This window comes from Podospora pseudocomata (genome assembly GCF_035222375.1).
Source record: "Podospora pseudocomata strain CBS 415.72m chromosome 1 map unlocalized CBS415.72m_1, whole genome shotgun sequence".
NCBI classification, from domain to species: domain Eukaryota; kingdom Fungi; phylum Ascomycota; class Sordariomycetes; order Sordariales; family Podosporaceae; genus Podospora; species Podospora pseudocomata.
In genome coordinates this window covers 6869096-6883849 of record NW_026946363.1, presented here as the reverse complement: position 1 = coordinate 6883849, position 14754 = coordinate 6869096, and the positions used below count along the sequence as shown (strand labels likewise).

General features: G+C 53.3%; 5 protein-coding genes across 5 annotated transcripts; 3 read left to right on the top strand and 2 right to left on the bottom strand.

The window, feature by feature from the left end:
- Positions 1-48: 48 nt before the first annotated feature.
- Positions 49-2828, bottom strand: CDC11 (Cell division control protein 11). Its single transcript, XM_062886638.1, has 7 exons — positions 2389-2828; positions 2119-2194; positions 1913-2029; positions 1760-1847; positions 1557-1694; positions 1032-1499; positions 49-980 (listed from the first exon to the last, which is right to left on the bottom strand). The coding sequence occupies exons 1-7, from the start codon at positions 2401-2403 to the stop codon at positions 719-721; spliced, it is 1164 nt and encodes a 387-aa protein (XP_062749767.1). The 5' UTR covers positions 2404-2828; the 3' UTR covers positions 49-718.
- HSV2 (Phosphatidylinositol 3,5-bisphosphate-binding protein) lies at positions 2709-5209 on the top strand. The gene is made up of 4 exons (XM_062886637.1): positions 2709-3602; positions 3761-3799; positions 3871-4325; positions 4388-5209. Exons 1-4 carry the CDS (start codon positions 3494-3496, stop codon positions 4913-4915), a joined length of 1131 nt encoding a protein of 376 aa, XP_062749766.1. The 5' UTR covers positions 2709-3493; the 3' UTR covers positions 4916-5209.
- Positions 5210-5275: 66 nt separating this feature from the next.
- Positions 5276-6406, bottom strand: QC762_122200 (Mitochondrial NADH kinase; the record flags this gene model as incomplete). Its single annotated transcript, XM_062886636.1, has 1 exon — positions 5276-6406. The coding sequence occupies one exon, from the start codon at positions 6404-6406 to the stop codon at positions 5276-5278; it is 1131 nt and encodes a 376-aa protein (XP_062749765.1).
- An 800-nt stretch (positions 6407-7206) lies between these two features.
- On the top strand, positions 7207-10388 carry lag1 (Sphingosine N-acyltransferase lag1). Its single transcript, XM_062886635.1, has 3 exons — positions 7207-8537; positions 8602-8889; positions 8957-10388. Exons 1-3 carry the CDS (start codon positions 7941-7943, stop codon positions 9563-9565), a joined length of 1494 nt encoding a protein of 497 aa, XP_062749764.1. The 5' UTR covers positions 7207-7940; the 3' UTR covers positions 9566-10388.
- A 1925-nt stretch (positions 10389-12313) lies between these two features.
- On the top strand, positions 12314-14266 carry QC762_0022610 (uncharacterized protein; the record flags this gene model as incomplete). The annotated part of the gene is made up of 1 exon (XM_062883110.1): positions 12314-14266. The coding sequence occupies one exon, from the start codon at positions 12314-12316 to the stop codon at positions 14264-14266; it is 1953 nt and encodes a 650-aa protein (XP_062749763.1).
- Between the last annotated feature and the right edge of the window lie 488 nt (positions 14267-14754).

Sequence of the window (14754 nt, the reverse complement as noted above, 5' to 3'; positions counted from 1 at the left end):
CGGATTGGGCATTGGTCTTCTCATATTTGTAAATCACACACAGCGAAGAGGGGTGGATAGTCAGCGTTGTTAAGAAAGTACAAATCGTCGAGATGAAAACTTAATTTAGGTGATATCTGCATTAGAAGTCCAATAGTAGAAAAAAAGGAAAATAAAGCGAGTCAGATAGTAAGTGGCCGACTCAGGGTATAACCAGCAAGCTGATGCTGACAGACGTGACGGAAAGAACAACAGCCTGGCCACCTCCCAAAGAACCCTCCCTCCTCTGCATTACGGGGCCCATGCTTCCGTTGCCTCACCCCCTGGTTATGGCGTCGGCTGGAACCAAAAAGAGAACTACCAAATTTTGACCTCGTCACCTAACCTGATATCCAGCCGACACCATCTATGCCTTCCCTTGATGACTCCCGCGTGAACCCTGTGCCCTTTCCGCCAGCCTATCGCGCACCCCTTTTCCAGTCGCTCTTCGTCACTGCCATTGCGGGCGTGCTCCATCGTCCTCTGTTTCTCGTCACATTCATGGCCTTGGGCTGGAGCTAGTATCGTCTTGGTAAAAAAAAGAAATTGCAGAAGCAGCGGGGGGGGAATATTTTGTCTCTAAACACAACAGAAGAACCAACGCCTGCACAGAAAGATCAGGTCGCCTAGAAAGTTTCGAAGTTTCGCCATATCGGTATGACAGCCGTGAAACTTCGATAACCTGATACCATCATGGGGTTTACTCTGGGTTGCCATTGGGCTCCGAGTGGTTGGAAGGAGTCCCTTGTTGGGCGGCAGCGGCAGCGGCAGCCTCGCGCTGCATCCGGGCCTCGATCTCGCGGAGCTGGGATTCGCGGGCCAGGAGCTCCTGGCGCTTCTCGTTGATTTCGCGTTGAACCTTGACCTCGATTTCGCGGAGCTTCTCCTCCTCACGGCGCAGCTGTTCCTCCTTGAGGCGAACAGACTGTGACGCAAGGTCCTCAGGGTTCATCGAAGAGTCGCTGCAGCTGATTAGTATGTATCTCACCATAAAAGTATACGCATTAACTTACACCCCAGCACCACCCTCGACGCTCTTGCTGAGCTTCTCGGTACGGTAGTTTTCGTAGAGGAAATCGTGGGTGATTTCCTTCAAGTCAGCAAGGTGGCTGTGGAGAAGCGCGGACCGGATAGCCAGGAAATCGGAGTGACGCGGGTTGTCAACCTCGACGACACCCCAAGGGTACTGGCGGGCGCGAACCTGGCGACCTCCGATCTCGATGATGTCTTCCGATCCGACAATAGCGAATGGCATAAGACCTCTGAGCTCGGCGTTCTCCTCCACTGTGTCCTCATCGTCCTCCTCAATATCGTAAGGAAAGTTGTAAACGGGAATGCGGTAGTGTTCGATATCCTCCATCACAAGCTTCTTCGTCTCTGCGAGTTCGGCGGGAGTAAGCGAGTCGGCCCGGCCAATAACGGGGATGACGTTGACCCTGGGGGCAAGGCGCTTCATGAGCTCGATATCAAGCTCGCGGAGGCTAGCGCGTATGTTAGCAGGGTATTCAGGCCCAAGTTGGGAGCAGAGGATAAATTACCCATGGCCGGTCGGGGTGATGAAGTAAAGCATGGCGTGGATGCGGTTGTCTCTGAAACGGGGATTACGCTTGATACGCGACTCCTCCGCAAGAATGTCATCGTATTGCCTCTCCAAGTACCCAACGATCTCGGCAAAGCTGTTTGTACCCAACCAGTTAGCACGTGGTCTTGTCTTGTCTGCCACGGGCTTTGGAGCACCTACCTGGCCTCATTGTCAATCTGGTCGCCAAAGCCCGGTGTGTCGACGATGGTCAGAGAAATGCGCGTTCCCTCCTCATCCAACTCAAGCTCTATCCACTGTTAGATGCTGGCTTATCCGTGCCTCAGGTTCTCGTCCTAAGGGGGGTTTGCATACCGACGGTGACGGGCTTGATCTTGACGCCATCCTCGACGTGCGCAGTAGACGGGTCATCCGATTCCTTGTGGCCAAGGACGGGCTTGCCACAGAGGGTGTTGACAAAGGTAGTACGGCCTAGAAGAATCACCAGCGCAGTCAGCCACACGTGCGCGCAAGAGCATGGCCAAACATGACGGCCTTGTAGCTGATGTTTGTTTACTTACCAGTTCCCGAGGCGCCGCAGACCATCAGGCAGAACTGGATACCCTTCTTGACGTTCTTCTTTCGGCGGATCATCTTCTGCTCAATGCCAAACAACGTGTTGTTAGCTCCAACCATAGCTGTGAAGTTATGCAGGTTCGGTGTAGACGGGTGTTTTGAGGTCTGCCACACGTGCGAAATGCGGGTTGCGGAGAGCTGTGTTGCGGGCGAAGGATGCGAAGGGTTATGGGCTTCACTGAGGAAGCTGGATGGACAGGGAAAGGCAGACGTACGGCTGGAGAAGACATGATATTGGTGTGGAGTCGCGACTTGTATGGAAACACGGGTAAAACTAGCGCCGACCTTCGACAGAGCGTTCAACAGGCAATCAAGAATAGAATTAATAGACGATTGGGCGTATCCAGGCACCAAAAAGGCGGACTCTCGAATGAATGCTTGTGTAGAATCAACAAGCGTCGTCGGAGTCGAGGAAAGGGACGACGGCGAGGATGATCACGGTTCGGGTTGGGAAAAGGAGAAGGGCCGGGATGGGCGTCGAGGCGGAAAATGCCAATTTCACAAAATTGTTGCGGGTGCTACCGCAGCAGGAGCCCAGGAGTTTCAGCACGGAGCACTTCTGGCTCTGGCAGTGAGTGAGAACCACCGTCCACTAACAGCCAGAGCTGTCAACCCAGCACAGGAGCAGTAATGACCAGCCGCCCCAGCCCGCAAATCTCAGGGGTTGCCCGTTCATGACATGGCGCTAGCCCTGTCTGGGAAAGGCGCGCTCCAAATCCCCAGGTGGAAGTGCCCCTTCCTCGGGACTCCAGATTCCCCACCCGGACATTTCATAGGCAGGCAACAGCTGGGGACGGCTGGCAAGGCCTCGTGTCTCGATTTCACCCAGTCCTGTTGTCTCAATGGTCTCGGCATCAGCGATTGCGTTGTTGGCGCAGTTGGAGTTGAAGCTGGTGACTGTCTTTGAGACTGCAAAACTCACTTCTGCGTTCCAGCTCTCCGCCAGTTGTGAATCTTGGACAGGACATGAAACAGGAAGCTTTTGTACAGACTTGGGTCAACCTCGCCTGTTAAAAGATCGTATAAGTGGCCGCTGCCAGGCGTGGCTCTCTGGAACTACTTCATCCAACAACCTCAGGAGCAGCCGGAGTGCAGCTGACACACTCAAAGCGCCAAGCCCAGCCTGTTTACGGATAGCAACAACAACACCTCGTCATCCATCTACTCGACTTTGTCAGTTGCCGTTTGTTTTTCTTATCTCGTTTTCGTAATCAAGCTTTGACCGGCACTGCATCCGCTCATATTTGTCTCATCCTGCTCGGCACCGACCTTCATCAGCAACCACCCCCCCGGCATCGGTTCGGGGCAATCGGGACTATCATGAATACTCGACCGCCTCTCGAGACAACCAGCCTTCCACTGGTTCTCTCGATAACATTTAATGACGATTGCAGCTGTTTTGCTGTCGGGCTGAATACAGGGTTTCGGAGTAAGTGCTTTACCTGTGTCTTGAGAGTCGTTGAACTACCCATCAACTGTGCTCCACCCAATTCTCGACTCTCCTGTGACACAAGAAGATGATGGCACTCCCTCTGAACTCGACCATTGGACTTGGCTACTTTGTGCAACAGCGCTAACAATGACAAGTATTTAGCTCGGAAACATGCACGCAGACCACAGCACGCGGTATGTCTTTCCTTATCAGTCTTGCGTGTGCGTTTCTTGACCTTTTGAAGACTGACTACGAGCCTGAGCAGAATTCAACGCGGGTGTTGGGCTGGTTCAGATGATGGGCAAGGCTAACTATCTGGGCATCGTCGGTGGGGGTAGGAAGCCAAAGTTTGCTGCCAACAAGCTGATCCTCTGGGACGAGGGTAGGAGCAAGTCCGCTCTCGATATCAGCGCGTTGACACCTGTGAGGGGCACTCAGTTGTCTAAGGAACGGATAGTCGTGGTGCTACAGAACAGTGTCCGGCTATACAAGTTTGCCAAACCGCCTTCGTTCATCACAGCCTACGAGACGGCCAACAACCCACTGGGGCTTTGCCGCATGTCATCCAGAATCATCGCATTCCCAGGCCGAAGTGCCGGGCAGGTGCAAGTGGTTGAGATTGCTACGTCAAACGTGAGCATCATCCCGGCCCACGCAGCGGCCATTCGAGCCCTTCAGCTGAGTCTGGATGGCGAGCTTATAGCAACTGCTAGCGAGACCGTAAGTGGCTTTTAATTTTCAAGGCATTGGCTGCGGTGTTCGCTTGCTAACTTGGAACATAGGGAACGTTGATTCGAGTATTCTCAACAAGGACCTGCGCCAAGATAGCTGAACTTCGAAGAGGAATCGATCCAGCAGCTATCTTTTCTCTTGCGTTCAACCCATCTGGGACTATGCTCGCTTGCACATCGGACAAGTCCACTCTACATGTCTTCGACATGCCGAAAGGAAAGAGATTGGGTGGCCAGGGTGAGGACGGGGCGCCGGAAACAGCGAATGAACAAGGGAAATGGGGGATTTTGTCCAAGATCCCTTTAATGCCTCGATTCGTCAAGGATGCTTATTCCTTTGCCACACACCCCTTCGAGGCGGGTGATGAACCCTCTGGTGCGAACCAGCTTCTCACAGAGAGCTCAACACTTGGGACTATGAGGCTGCCAAAAGGGGTTATTGGTTGGCTTGACGACACTTCGCTGCTGGTAATTGGAGCTGGCACTGACGCTCGGTGGGAAAAGTTTATCATCAAGGATGAGGGAGGGGGCAAACGTTCTCTAGCAAAGGCGGGCTGGAAGAGATATCTCGCGGACTAGGAGGGGACTACTCGATGTATCGACCTTTTGGCGCGGCGTTAGTGTGGGTGGCATTGCTTGTTTAGGGGGTATGGTTTACATGGAATTATGGGAAGGGGGCAGGCTATCAGCGGCAGGAATTCGGGCTCAACAGCAGGCGTTTATTTGGAATTTTACTTGATGGCATCATTCTCCAGCAAACATTAGCGGCTGGTTCAATGTGTAGTTTTGTATTAAACATGGCTTGGGTATCTTCATCAACTCGTTGCACTTCTTCAATGACCAACACACTTGGGTCTCCTTTCAGTATCCAGGGCTCCATTCAATCTCTACTTCAATGACCACCACACTTGGGTTTTCTATCAGCATCCAGGGCTCCATTCAATCTCTACCCGGGCGTGGGGATCTGCTCCGACTCCTGCGCCGTCTGCGGTCGTCATCATCACGATGACGCCTGTCACGGTCCTTTCTTCGATCATCACCATCTCCTCGATCGTCTCTGGGACGGCGCTCATCGGCCCTGTCTCGGCCTCGGTCGGGCCGGTCATCTCGATCACGCCCGTCGTCTCTATCCCGCCTGTCATCTCTATCCCGCCTGTCATCTCTGTCGCGCCTGACATCTCTGTCGCGTCTGACGTCTCTATCACGCCGGTCACTGATGCGACGTGCTTCGTCCCGATGGCCATCCCTCCTACTATCACGGTCCTTCTCTTTGTCGTTCCCACCAGAGGGTGACATATCTCTTCGGCGCTTCCGGTCTGGGTCGTCCTCGATGCGTTCTTGCCTGCGGTCCTGGTGTCTGTCCTCCCGATCATCCTCATCACGCTTGGATTTGTGCGAGCGGTGGCGATGCTCCCTATCCTTGTCCTTCTCTCTACGCTCCCTGTGTTTCCGGTTATGTTTCTCCTCCTTCTTCTTCTCCCTCCTTAGGGCCTCATCCACCTCCTTTTTCTTCTCCTCAATCAAAAAATCCTTCATCGGGTCGTCATCGTCGTGATCCTGAATAAGCAGCTGCAATTCCCTCTCCTCCTTGAGCATCGCCCTCCTGGGCTTGTCGTCCTCATCCTCATCCGTACCGTCCTCATCCTCACTCGGCAGGCCCTTCTCCAACCTCTCCCGCCTCATGACATCCTCCCACCCAACCTTGCACTCCTCCAAGTCCTCATCGTCCCTCGCCTTGTACCGCGCATGATCAACCCTGATCAGCCTCCCCGCAATCTCCGCGCCCCCCAGGTTATCCACCGCCAAGTCGGTGCTCCGCTGGTCTTCGTACTTGAGCCACCCAAAGCCCTTTGATTTACCTGTTTCCTTGTCGCGGACGAGCTTGAGAAAGGTCGGCTCGCCGTACTGGCTGAAGATGGTGATGACGTCGCCTTCGGTGAGCTCGTAGGGAAGGCCGCCAAAGTAGACGAAGGCTGTGTCGCGATAGTCGGTATGCCAGGAGGCAGAGGGGGGGATCCCGTTTTCAAGCTCCTTTTTATTGAGCGCTTGAATGGCGCGTATTTGGTTCATTTTTTAGGAGGCGTGGTTGGATGTGGTTTGAGGGCAGTGGTCGTGCTGGAAGAGAAGGCTGAGCATTTGATTGGGAAAACATTGGCTGGAAACAAGGCGAGGCTGCAACAACCTTGCTGGCCCGTGCCAAGCACCAAAGAAAACAGAAAGCCCGGGTTAGGGTCCAGCCGAGCTTGGCGCCAACTTTAAGCACCGGGCGCCAGCGAATGAGAATCCCCACAAATCAGGTGTCACGCGAAAGCTTGAGCTGTCTGATCATTTGGGTTTCATCAACCCCTATTTTTTGATGTTGAAATTCCTGCCTTCAGGGGATGGTGGGCAAACCGATTGGTTGCTTGATAGGAAGCGCGGCCAAAGACTTAGGGAAAATATAGTCAGTGATTGGACAGGCCATTGTTTGCTGCTTTCAAGGATCTGTATTCGGCAACTTTCGAAGCTGTGGGCTATTCCTAGGTGTGAGCTTGACAAGCTTTCCAGTTCCCTGACAGGAGCTTTCGAATGTGCGCCCAACACTGGCCGGCGAGCAATAAACAAAAAGATCCAACCACAGTGCGGAAAGGGGACACATGCAACAATTGGACGATGAGATGCAGCAGACCACCCCGCGCTCGAAAGATGGTGGGGTTGAGGTCCCTGAACTGTGTAACCCTCTACGGACCCCCTCTGATCAGTTGTCGTGCAACAGCTGTTCCCCTGACCCGATCTTGGGTGTACAGACGGTGTCACAGATCTTTCAAATAGAAAAGCTCGAGCATTGTCTTGAGCTAGACATTCAGTTGAATAGGAGTTTTCGTGCTGCATCTGTCACCAGCCAAAAAAAAAAAACATGTTTGAAGAAAGCAAGAAAAAGGAGAACAGAGCTGATCTACGGTCAGTGCTCACCCTGCTTCCGCCATCCCCGCCTTTCCCAATCCAGCAAGGTGTGCTTGGAGTTTTTTGTGCCGGGGCCCCTACCCCTGGAAGAAAGCTCACAGCAGAAAGCTTGCCGTGAGCGCGCACAGTGCATGTCCACCGCCTTTGGGGCTGGCTGGGCTCAGTCCAGCCCAAATTCAACATTTTGGTCAAACCGCCAAACGGGGTGGAGTGTGGAACTGTTCCCTGCCCGTCGTTCGCTACCGCTGCCGTTGTCCTTTGCCAATTGTCCCATTGGATTGGACTGGATTGGTTTCAAGAGGCAGCTCGTCGTTCGTTTTTGCTGTCGTCTCTATCGTCTTGCTGTTGATGATTGACGGCGTCCTCGTTTTCTTTTATTTTCCAATCTGGTGGTGTCCCTTCCTGCCTCTCAACATTCAACCCCGTCCCGCACCTGCTCTGAGCACCGCGTGGTGACAGCTGGACCGACGACACTCTCGCGCCTCTTGTTCGACCGGCTTCACCGTGCCCAACACGCCCGACGGACGGCTTGTATCCAGCCGGCACGGCTCAAGTAAAAGTCGGTGGCCTCGATCGCGACGAATCTTCAACAACATCGTGCTACTCCATCAGCTCGTCTCCCAGACGGTCAATTGGCGGTCCGGCCGTCGCTCAGTACACCATGAGCAACCTCCCGGCCCCTATTTCCCAAGATGGCCCCGACCAGCACGATACCCAAGTCGCCTCTGTTGGCCTGCCGCAGACAGCACCACGGAGTAACGGCAAGCCCAACAGTTTGAACGTGCCCCTATATATGCAAAGAAACGGCAACAAGGTGCTTGTTCGTCGACCCAAGCGAAAGGATGATGGGGCTCTGAAAGGTCTTGCCCGGTGGTTTGTTGCCAATCAGATTGGTCAGTCCCCATACTTCGTATCTAGGTCTTTAGATCTCAAGCTGATTTCCACAGGACTCTCCTGCAATCTCGTCGCCCTCCTCTTCCTGGCCCACAGCATGCCCCGCGCGCGCGAGTACACATCCAAGTTCTTTACGCTCTCGTATTACAACCAGAATACAGGGAAATACTTCCTCGGTGGCGACGATTGGTACCTCATCGCTTTCTTCATCGTGGTGTTGACGGGCTTGAGGGCTGGGATAATGGAATACGTGCTGGCTCCGTTTGCCAGGGCTAAGGGAGTTCATAAGAAGAAAGACATTGTAAGATTCAGCGAACAAGGCTGGTTGTTGGTCTACTATTCTTTCTTCTGGCCCCTGGGAGTGGTATGTGTCAAATTTACTTTTCGTTTCTGTCGTTGAAGTGAGGCGTGCTGACACGATGGCACAGTACATCTACCGGACATCTACCTACTATCTGAGCCTCCACGATCTTTGGAAAGAATGGCCGAATCGTGAAATGGATGGGCTCATGAAGGCCTACACCCTGGCACAGCTGTCTTTCTACCTGCAGCTACTCATTGTTATCAACATCGAGGAGCGCCGCAAGGACCACTGGCAAATGTTTTCCCACCACATCGTTACAAGCACCTTGATTTATGCTGCTTACAGAGAGGGACACACGCGCGTGGGCAATCTCATTCTGGTTCTGATGGATGTGGTGGACATTTTCCTTCCCGTATGTGTTGTCGTGACGCCTCGGCACCCCCTGATTATGTTCTAGTCTGCTAACCAAACCCCCTTAGTTCGCCAAGTGTCTGAAATACCTGGGTTACAAGACGATTTGCGATGTCATGTTTGCTGTCTTCATGGTCACATGGTTCATCGCGCGACACATATTCTTTCCGATGGCCATCTACTCCGTCTGGGCTCATACCCTGATCTACATGAACGGCTGCTTCTATGGGCGCGAACTTGACGGACCGCACCCGCCACCCGCCAACGACACCTGGCTTTATATTGCGAGGCCGCTCTGGGATACCGATGCACCAGTTTGCTTCAACCACAACTTCCGGAACGGATTCTTCGGCATGCTGTTTTTCCTCCAGATTCTGACCGTGATGTGGTTTTATCTAATCATACGAGTTGCCATCAAAGTGATCAAGGGAGGCAGCGCCGAGGACACGCGAAGTGATGACGAAGCAGATGATATCGAGGATCCGGATGAGTATGTTTACGAGGAGGCGCAGCCGCTTGAGGAGGAAGTTGGCGCAGACGAAATCGACCTGAAGAGCTGGGAGAGGAGGGTGGCCCGCGGCAAAAGGTCAACAACGGCAACAGGAGTCAGCTTGCCTGGTCACAGCGACCGTAAGGAACTCCTCGGACGAATCGGTTGCGAGAAGCAGGTTGACTAAGGTGACGATGATTGTGTTGGTTATATTTGCCAAAAAATACCTTTTTCCTTTTATAGCGACAAGACCTGGGCAGGAAGGCAATGGTTGCCAGAGCGAAGAATGCACAGTGGTATAGACGAGGGCCGGCCCACAATCACCAACACTACCACTTTGGCTTGAGGGCGAAATGCAAACTAGGAGGGTACACTAATTGTGGGCGTTGGGGAGATCATTTTTTTGTTTTTCGAATTGACGGGTTTTCCGAAATGTCTTTCTCCGTTGCGTATACATCGGTGCCTTTCTTTTTTTACTGTCACCGCCTCGCAACCAGCCCCCGCTTCTTTTTTCTTATTTGGTTGCCCATTTACTTGCGAGGGGCTGAGTTGTGAGAAAGTGGAAAGTTGTGGGGTGGTGTTGGGAGTCTACTGTTGCATGGTTTCGCCAGCTGCTGCTCTGGTTGCTCAAAAAATGGTGGAGGGGCAGGCATTGGGATGGAACGGATAGGTGGGGAGGGGAATTGGAACATACACAAACAAACGAACGAAACGAACCCGAGGCGGGGAAAAAAGAATACCCTATTATACCAGTTTTGTTTTCATGCGTCGACTAATATTGAATAGAGAGAGAGCTGTTGGTGTACGGCTTAACAAAGAATTTGTTATGTCTGCCTCCTGACGGTCTGTCCAGGTTGGGGAAAGATGGCTGTGTTTCATCTTTAGTCCACAAACATCCTTTGGTTTGTCACAAGACAGAGAGACGCGGCGAGCAGCACATTAATAGTTTTAATATCAACACATACCCAATATTTCCCTTCGCGTCCTGACGTCTCAACCCGGGCAACTTGGCATCGCCCACCCGTTCCGACTCCCGTTTTCGTTGTATCCTTGAGCAAAGATCTATACGCTTTGATGGCCGGGTGTACCACTCTGGATCTCCACCGAGAGATTAGGGATGACAATAAAGGGCGACCATGGTCGGGGACAGATACGGTATGGTGTGGAAGAGGGAGTCTTGATTGGGTAAGGTACTTCTAGCGAAAGTGGGAGCTGGACAAGGTGACGGCCCGCAACGCGCCTGAGCTGGGGTAAGTTGATGTGCTCAGATCAGGTGGACGGTTATTTGGTACTTGGGTGATGCTTATCATGGGAGATACCTGCTGTCTTATCTCAATGGTGCCAAACAAAAACTTGTGTCTCGAGCCCGGCGGTGTTTTCTTTGGATTTGCAGAGGGGGTAAGTGTGGGATTCTGAAGGCGGTAGTCGGGTCTCGAAGATAGATGGGGATTCAGTTGAGATAGAGCCAACCAGATCGAAAAGAACAACGCTGAGAGAAACATGTATATAATAAGACAGGTTGGGATTGCCAATTGGGATTTGACCAGAGACTGCCCTGGTTTGTTGGGATGGACAGGTGGTTAGGATTTGGGTCTGGATGTTGCGTTTGGTGATCCCCGAGTAGATTCCACGCTTTTCATGGTTCCGGCCTGATTTTGTCATGAGTGATGGTAAACTTCGAGTATGATAATGGGCTTCAACAAGAGAATTATGGCACATTACATCGATGTTCACGAGAAGCTGGAGACCCACGATGCGTTTTGGGGTGCGGTGTTCTAGTTTCATGTAACTGGATACACCGGGGAGAATCCGGTCGATCGCGTGCTCACTCACCTAGGTACCCCGTTGGTCCAAGGTGAGATCACCTTTCCATCACCGGGAGTGTGGACCGGAGTTGCCTACGCTGCGTATTGGGTCCACTCTGGTCAAGTATTCACGGAGTCCGGTGGGTGTGGGAGAAGGGGGCAAGGATAGCAAGCGGGGGGCTGCTCGTAATTTTGGTTTGAGTCTACAGTCGAGGTTGGGATGAAGTGATGATGATTGCTGCGGTTTCCATGGCCAAGGGAGTGGACTGACAGCGGGACTGGCAGGGGGCCGGACCGAACCGAACCGCTGTTGAAGAAAGCTTATCTGAGCTTTGGGGGGTGGGGGGGATTGAAGTTACGAAGCTCCTGGCTCTTCGCATGCAGAATCCTTTTCGCACGTTGATTCTCCTTCATCATCCATGGCTGGACCCTGACGTAAGAAACACGGGGCAACGATGGGACGGACGGTGCTCCTTTTTGTATCCATTGTTAAGTTTGTTGTGTGACTGGCCGGTATCCTTCTTGGCCCATACGGACACTTCAAAGATCAATCACGGAATGCTGCTTTGGAGAAGAGACTACGTTGATGGGCAATTTGAAGACAACGATCTCGAGAGCAGATGACATGATACACAGTAGAGATTAGTTCCGAGCTGTTCACCTCATTCGCTCTCTGCGAATCCAAGATTGCTTAGATGAAGGGGGCAGAACTACCGTTGAGAAGTTTTAGATCGTACACAAATGATGTAGGGGTGGAGTGAGTGGATAGTCACTTCGTATCGCCATCAAAGCCATGCCTCTACCTGCGTGGGCGTGGCTTAGGATGCAAGCCTCTCCCGGCTCTCCTCACGCCAACAGGCTTCCAGATCCCCATTCCGACAACACCACCGAAGCAGAATACGGAGTGGGCCTGCGAAGAACGATCAGGTCGCCATGATCTTAAATATCGCTGGTTGTGCTCCCCTTACTCCCACATCTTTTCCCCAGCAGCATCCAGTCCAGTCAGCCCGGTAGCCCAGAAGTCGACCTTGAAAGCCTTCGCATTGCATTGCTCGCATTGCAACTTTCAAGCGTTGCTTCACTCTTTTCATCATTCTCCCTCTTACCTGCTCCCGTCAGCATCGTCCAACATGAAGGGCATGGTTTCAGCCCTGCTGGCCGCGGGCATTTTGGCCACCTTGCCTTCGAGTGCTCTCGGCAGTGTTGTTGTCATCCGCGACGCTGATTTCCCTGATCCCATTGATGGCTTCATCGGTCCCATTCCCTATGGAAATGCCACCATCAATGCTCCGCTGGACAAGGACGGCAAGGACACTTACATAGGCTTCAAGTTCTTCCCTGAGGCCCACATCCCTCACCTGTGCGCTGCTCACTGTGTGAGCGTCACCAACTATCATCGCAAGCACCCCAAGCCTGATGGCACCTACGACACTTGCAGATTCTTCCTTGCCTACACCCTGTTTGAGAACGGAGTCCCCCAGGGTCTGTTCTGCTCGATGTACACCCGCGATTGGGATCAGTCTTATGCCACCAACCGCGGCGAGACTCGCGGTCCCTCGCAGATGTCCATGCAGGATGGTTACGGTTATATCTTGGATGACAACTACTACCGCACTTGCCGGACCACTGCCACGGCCGTCAAGACCACCATTGTCGCTCCCCCCACCACCACGGCAAAGCCCAACACCACTCCCAAGTCGGAGCCCAGCTCGACTCCCAAGTCGGAGCCCAGCTCGACTCCCAAGTCGGGGCCCAGCTCGACTCCCAAGTCGGGGCCCAGCTCGACTCCCAAGTCGGAGCCCAGCTCGACTCCCAAGTCGGAGCCCAGCTCGACTCCCAAGTCGGAGCCCAGCTCGACTCCCAAGTCGGGGCCCAGCTCGACTCCCAAGTCGGGGCCCAGCTCGACTCCCAAGTCGGAGCCCAGCTCGACTCCCAAGTCGGAGCCCAGCTCGACTCACAAATCGGAGCCTACCACTTACAAACCCAACACCACTCCCAAGTCGGAGCCCAGCTCGACTCCCAAGTCGGGGCCCAGCTCGACTCCCAAATCGGAGCCTGCCACTTACAAACCCAACACCACTCCCAAGTCGGAGCCCAGCTCGACTCCCAAATCGGAGCCTGCCACTTACAAACCCAACACCACTCCCAAGTCGGAGCCCAGCTCGACTCCCAAGTCGGAGCCCAGCTCGACTCACAAATCGGAGCCTACCACTTACAAACCCAACACCACTCCCAAGTCGGAGCCCAGCTCGACTCACAAATCGGAGCCTACCACTTACAAACCCAACACCACTCCCAAGTCGGAGCCCAGCTCGACTCACAAATCGGAGCCTACCACTTACAAACCCAACACCACTCACAAGTCAGAGCCCAGCTCGACTCACAAGTCGGAGCCTACCACTTACAAGCCTCCTACTCACAAGCCTAACACCACTCACAAGCCTAACACCACTCACAAGCCTAACACCACTCACAAGCCTAACACCACTCACAAGCCTAACACCACTCACAAGCCTAACACCACTCACAAGCCTAACACCACTCACAAGCCGGAGCCTCCTACCACTTACAAGCCTAACACCACTCACAAGCCGGAGCCTCCTACCACTTACAAGCCTCCTACCACTCACAAGCCTCCTACCACTCATAAGCCTAACACCACTTACAAGCATACCACCACTCACAAGTCGGAGCCTACCTCCACTCACAACTGGAAGCCTACCACTCACAAGCATACCACCACTCACAACTGGAAGCCTACCACCACTTACAAGCCTACCACTCACAAGCCTAACACCACCCACAAGTGGAAGCCTACCACTACGGGCAAGCCCACGATTCCTCGTCTTACAATCAGTCTTCATCCCACCACCACTCACAAGGCAAATTTTACGAACCCCCGCCCGGTTATGACCACGCTCCGCACAACGACAACCAAGCTGCTAATGACCACGACTAAGCGCACCACCACCATCACTCGCAAGCCCACAGTCATGACATTCACCACCCGCCGCACCGTGGTTGAGACTGGTCGTGTGATTGCCACGCCCATTGCTGCCATCGCCCTTGATGACAGTGACTAAATGGTGCGCCTCCGGTGGTGTAGGATGTGTCATGATTGGACTCCACAATCATCTGTTCTCAACATGGACTTGAGGCCTCTATCCTCATCTTTCAAGGGATAAGCGAGGGCACTGAATGGGGAGCATGACACGATGATGGCCTCTTGCCTGGGGGCAAGCATGTCTGGAATGACAGGAGGACGGGGTCACACACACACGCGCGCACGCCTTCATGAAACGGGGGCGAGTATTGTTATATGTTTTGAACAAACGTTTGCCGGTGTATCTTTTGTTACTTCTCCTTTGTGTTCTCTTCTTGCTCTCGTTTGGAACCACCCTTATTTCTCTTCCCTCTCTTCTGATTTGCCTGTTTTGTCAGTTCTCTTCCAGGGGCGTTGGTCGGCATAAGGGAGGGAACGGTCTTGGGCTCGCTTGGCTTTCGGAAGGGGAAAGGGGTCAAGATCTATCCGACTGTTGGATATAATGAGTTTTTCTTCTTCGGCTTTCCT

Excerpts from the sequence above, each read along its gene's own strand:
- CDC11 (XM_062886638.1), bottom strand. Across the intron at positions 1,848-1,912 it reads GATCAAGCCCGTCACCGTCG|AGCTTGAGTTGGATGAGGAG; the intron begins GTATGCAAACCC and ends AACAGTGGATAG. Across the intron at positions 981-1,031 it reads GTCGAGGGTGGTGCTGGGGT|CGACTCTTCGATGAACCCTG; the intron begins GTAAGTTAATGC and ends AATCAGCTGCAG.
- HSV2 (XM_062886637.1), top strand. The coding sequence starts at position 3,494 with ATGAATACTCGACCGCCTCTCGAGACAACCAGCCTTCCACTGGTTCTC. Across the intron at positions 3,800-3,870 it reads CACGCAGACCACAGCACGCG|AATTCAACGCGGGTGTTGGG; the intron begins GTATGTCTTTCC and ends GAGCCTGAGCAG. Across the intron at positions 4,326-4,387 it reads TAGCAACTGCTAGCGAGACC|GGAACGTTGATTCGAGTATT; the intron begins GTAAGTGGCTTT and ends CTTGGAACATAG.
- lag1 (XM_062886635.1), top strand. The coding sequence starts at position 7,941 with ATGAGCAACCTCCCGGCCCCTATTTCCCAAGATGGCCCCGACCAGCAC. Across the intron at positions 8,538-8,601 it reads TCTTCTGGCCCCTGGGAGTG|TACATCTACCGGACATCTAC; the intron begins GTATGTGTCAAA and ends ACGATGGCACAG. Across the intron at positions 8,890-8,956 it reads TGGTGGACATTTTCCTTCCC|TTCGCCAAGTGTCTGAAATA; the intron begins GTATGTGTTGTC and ends AAACCCCCTTAG.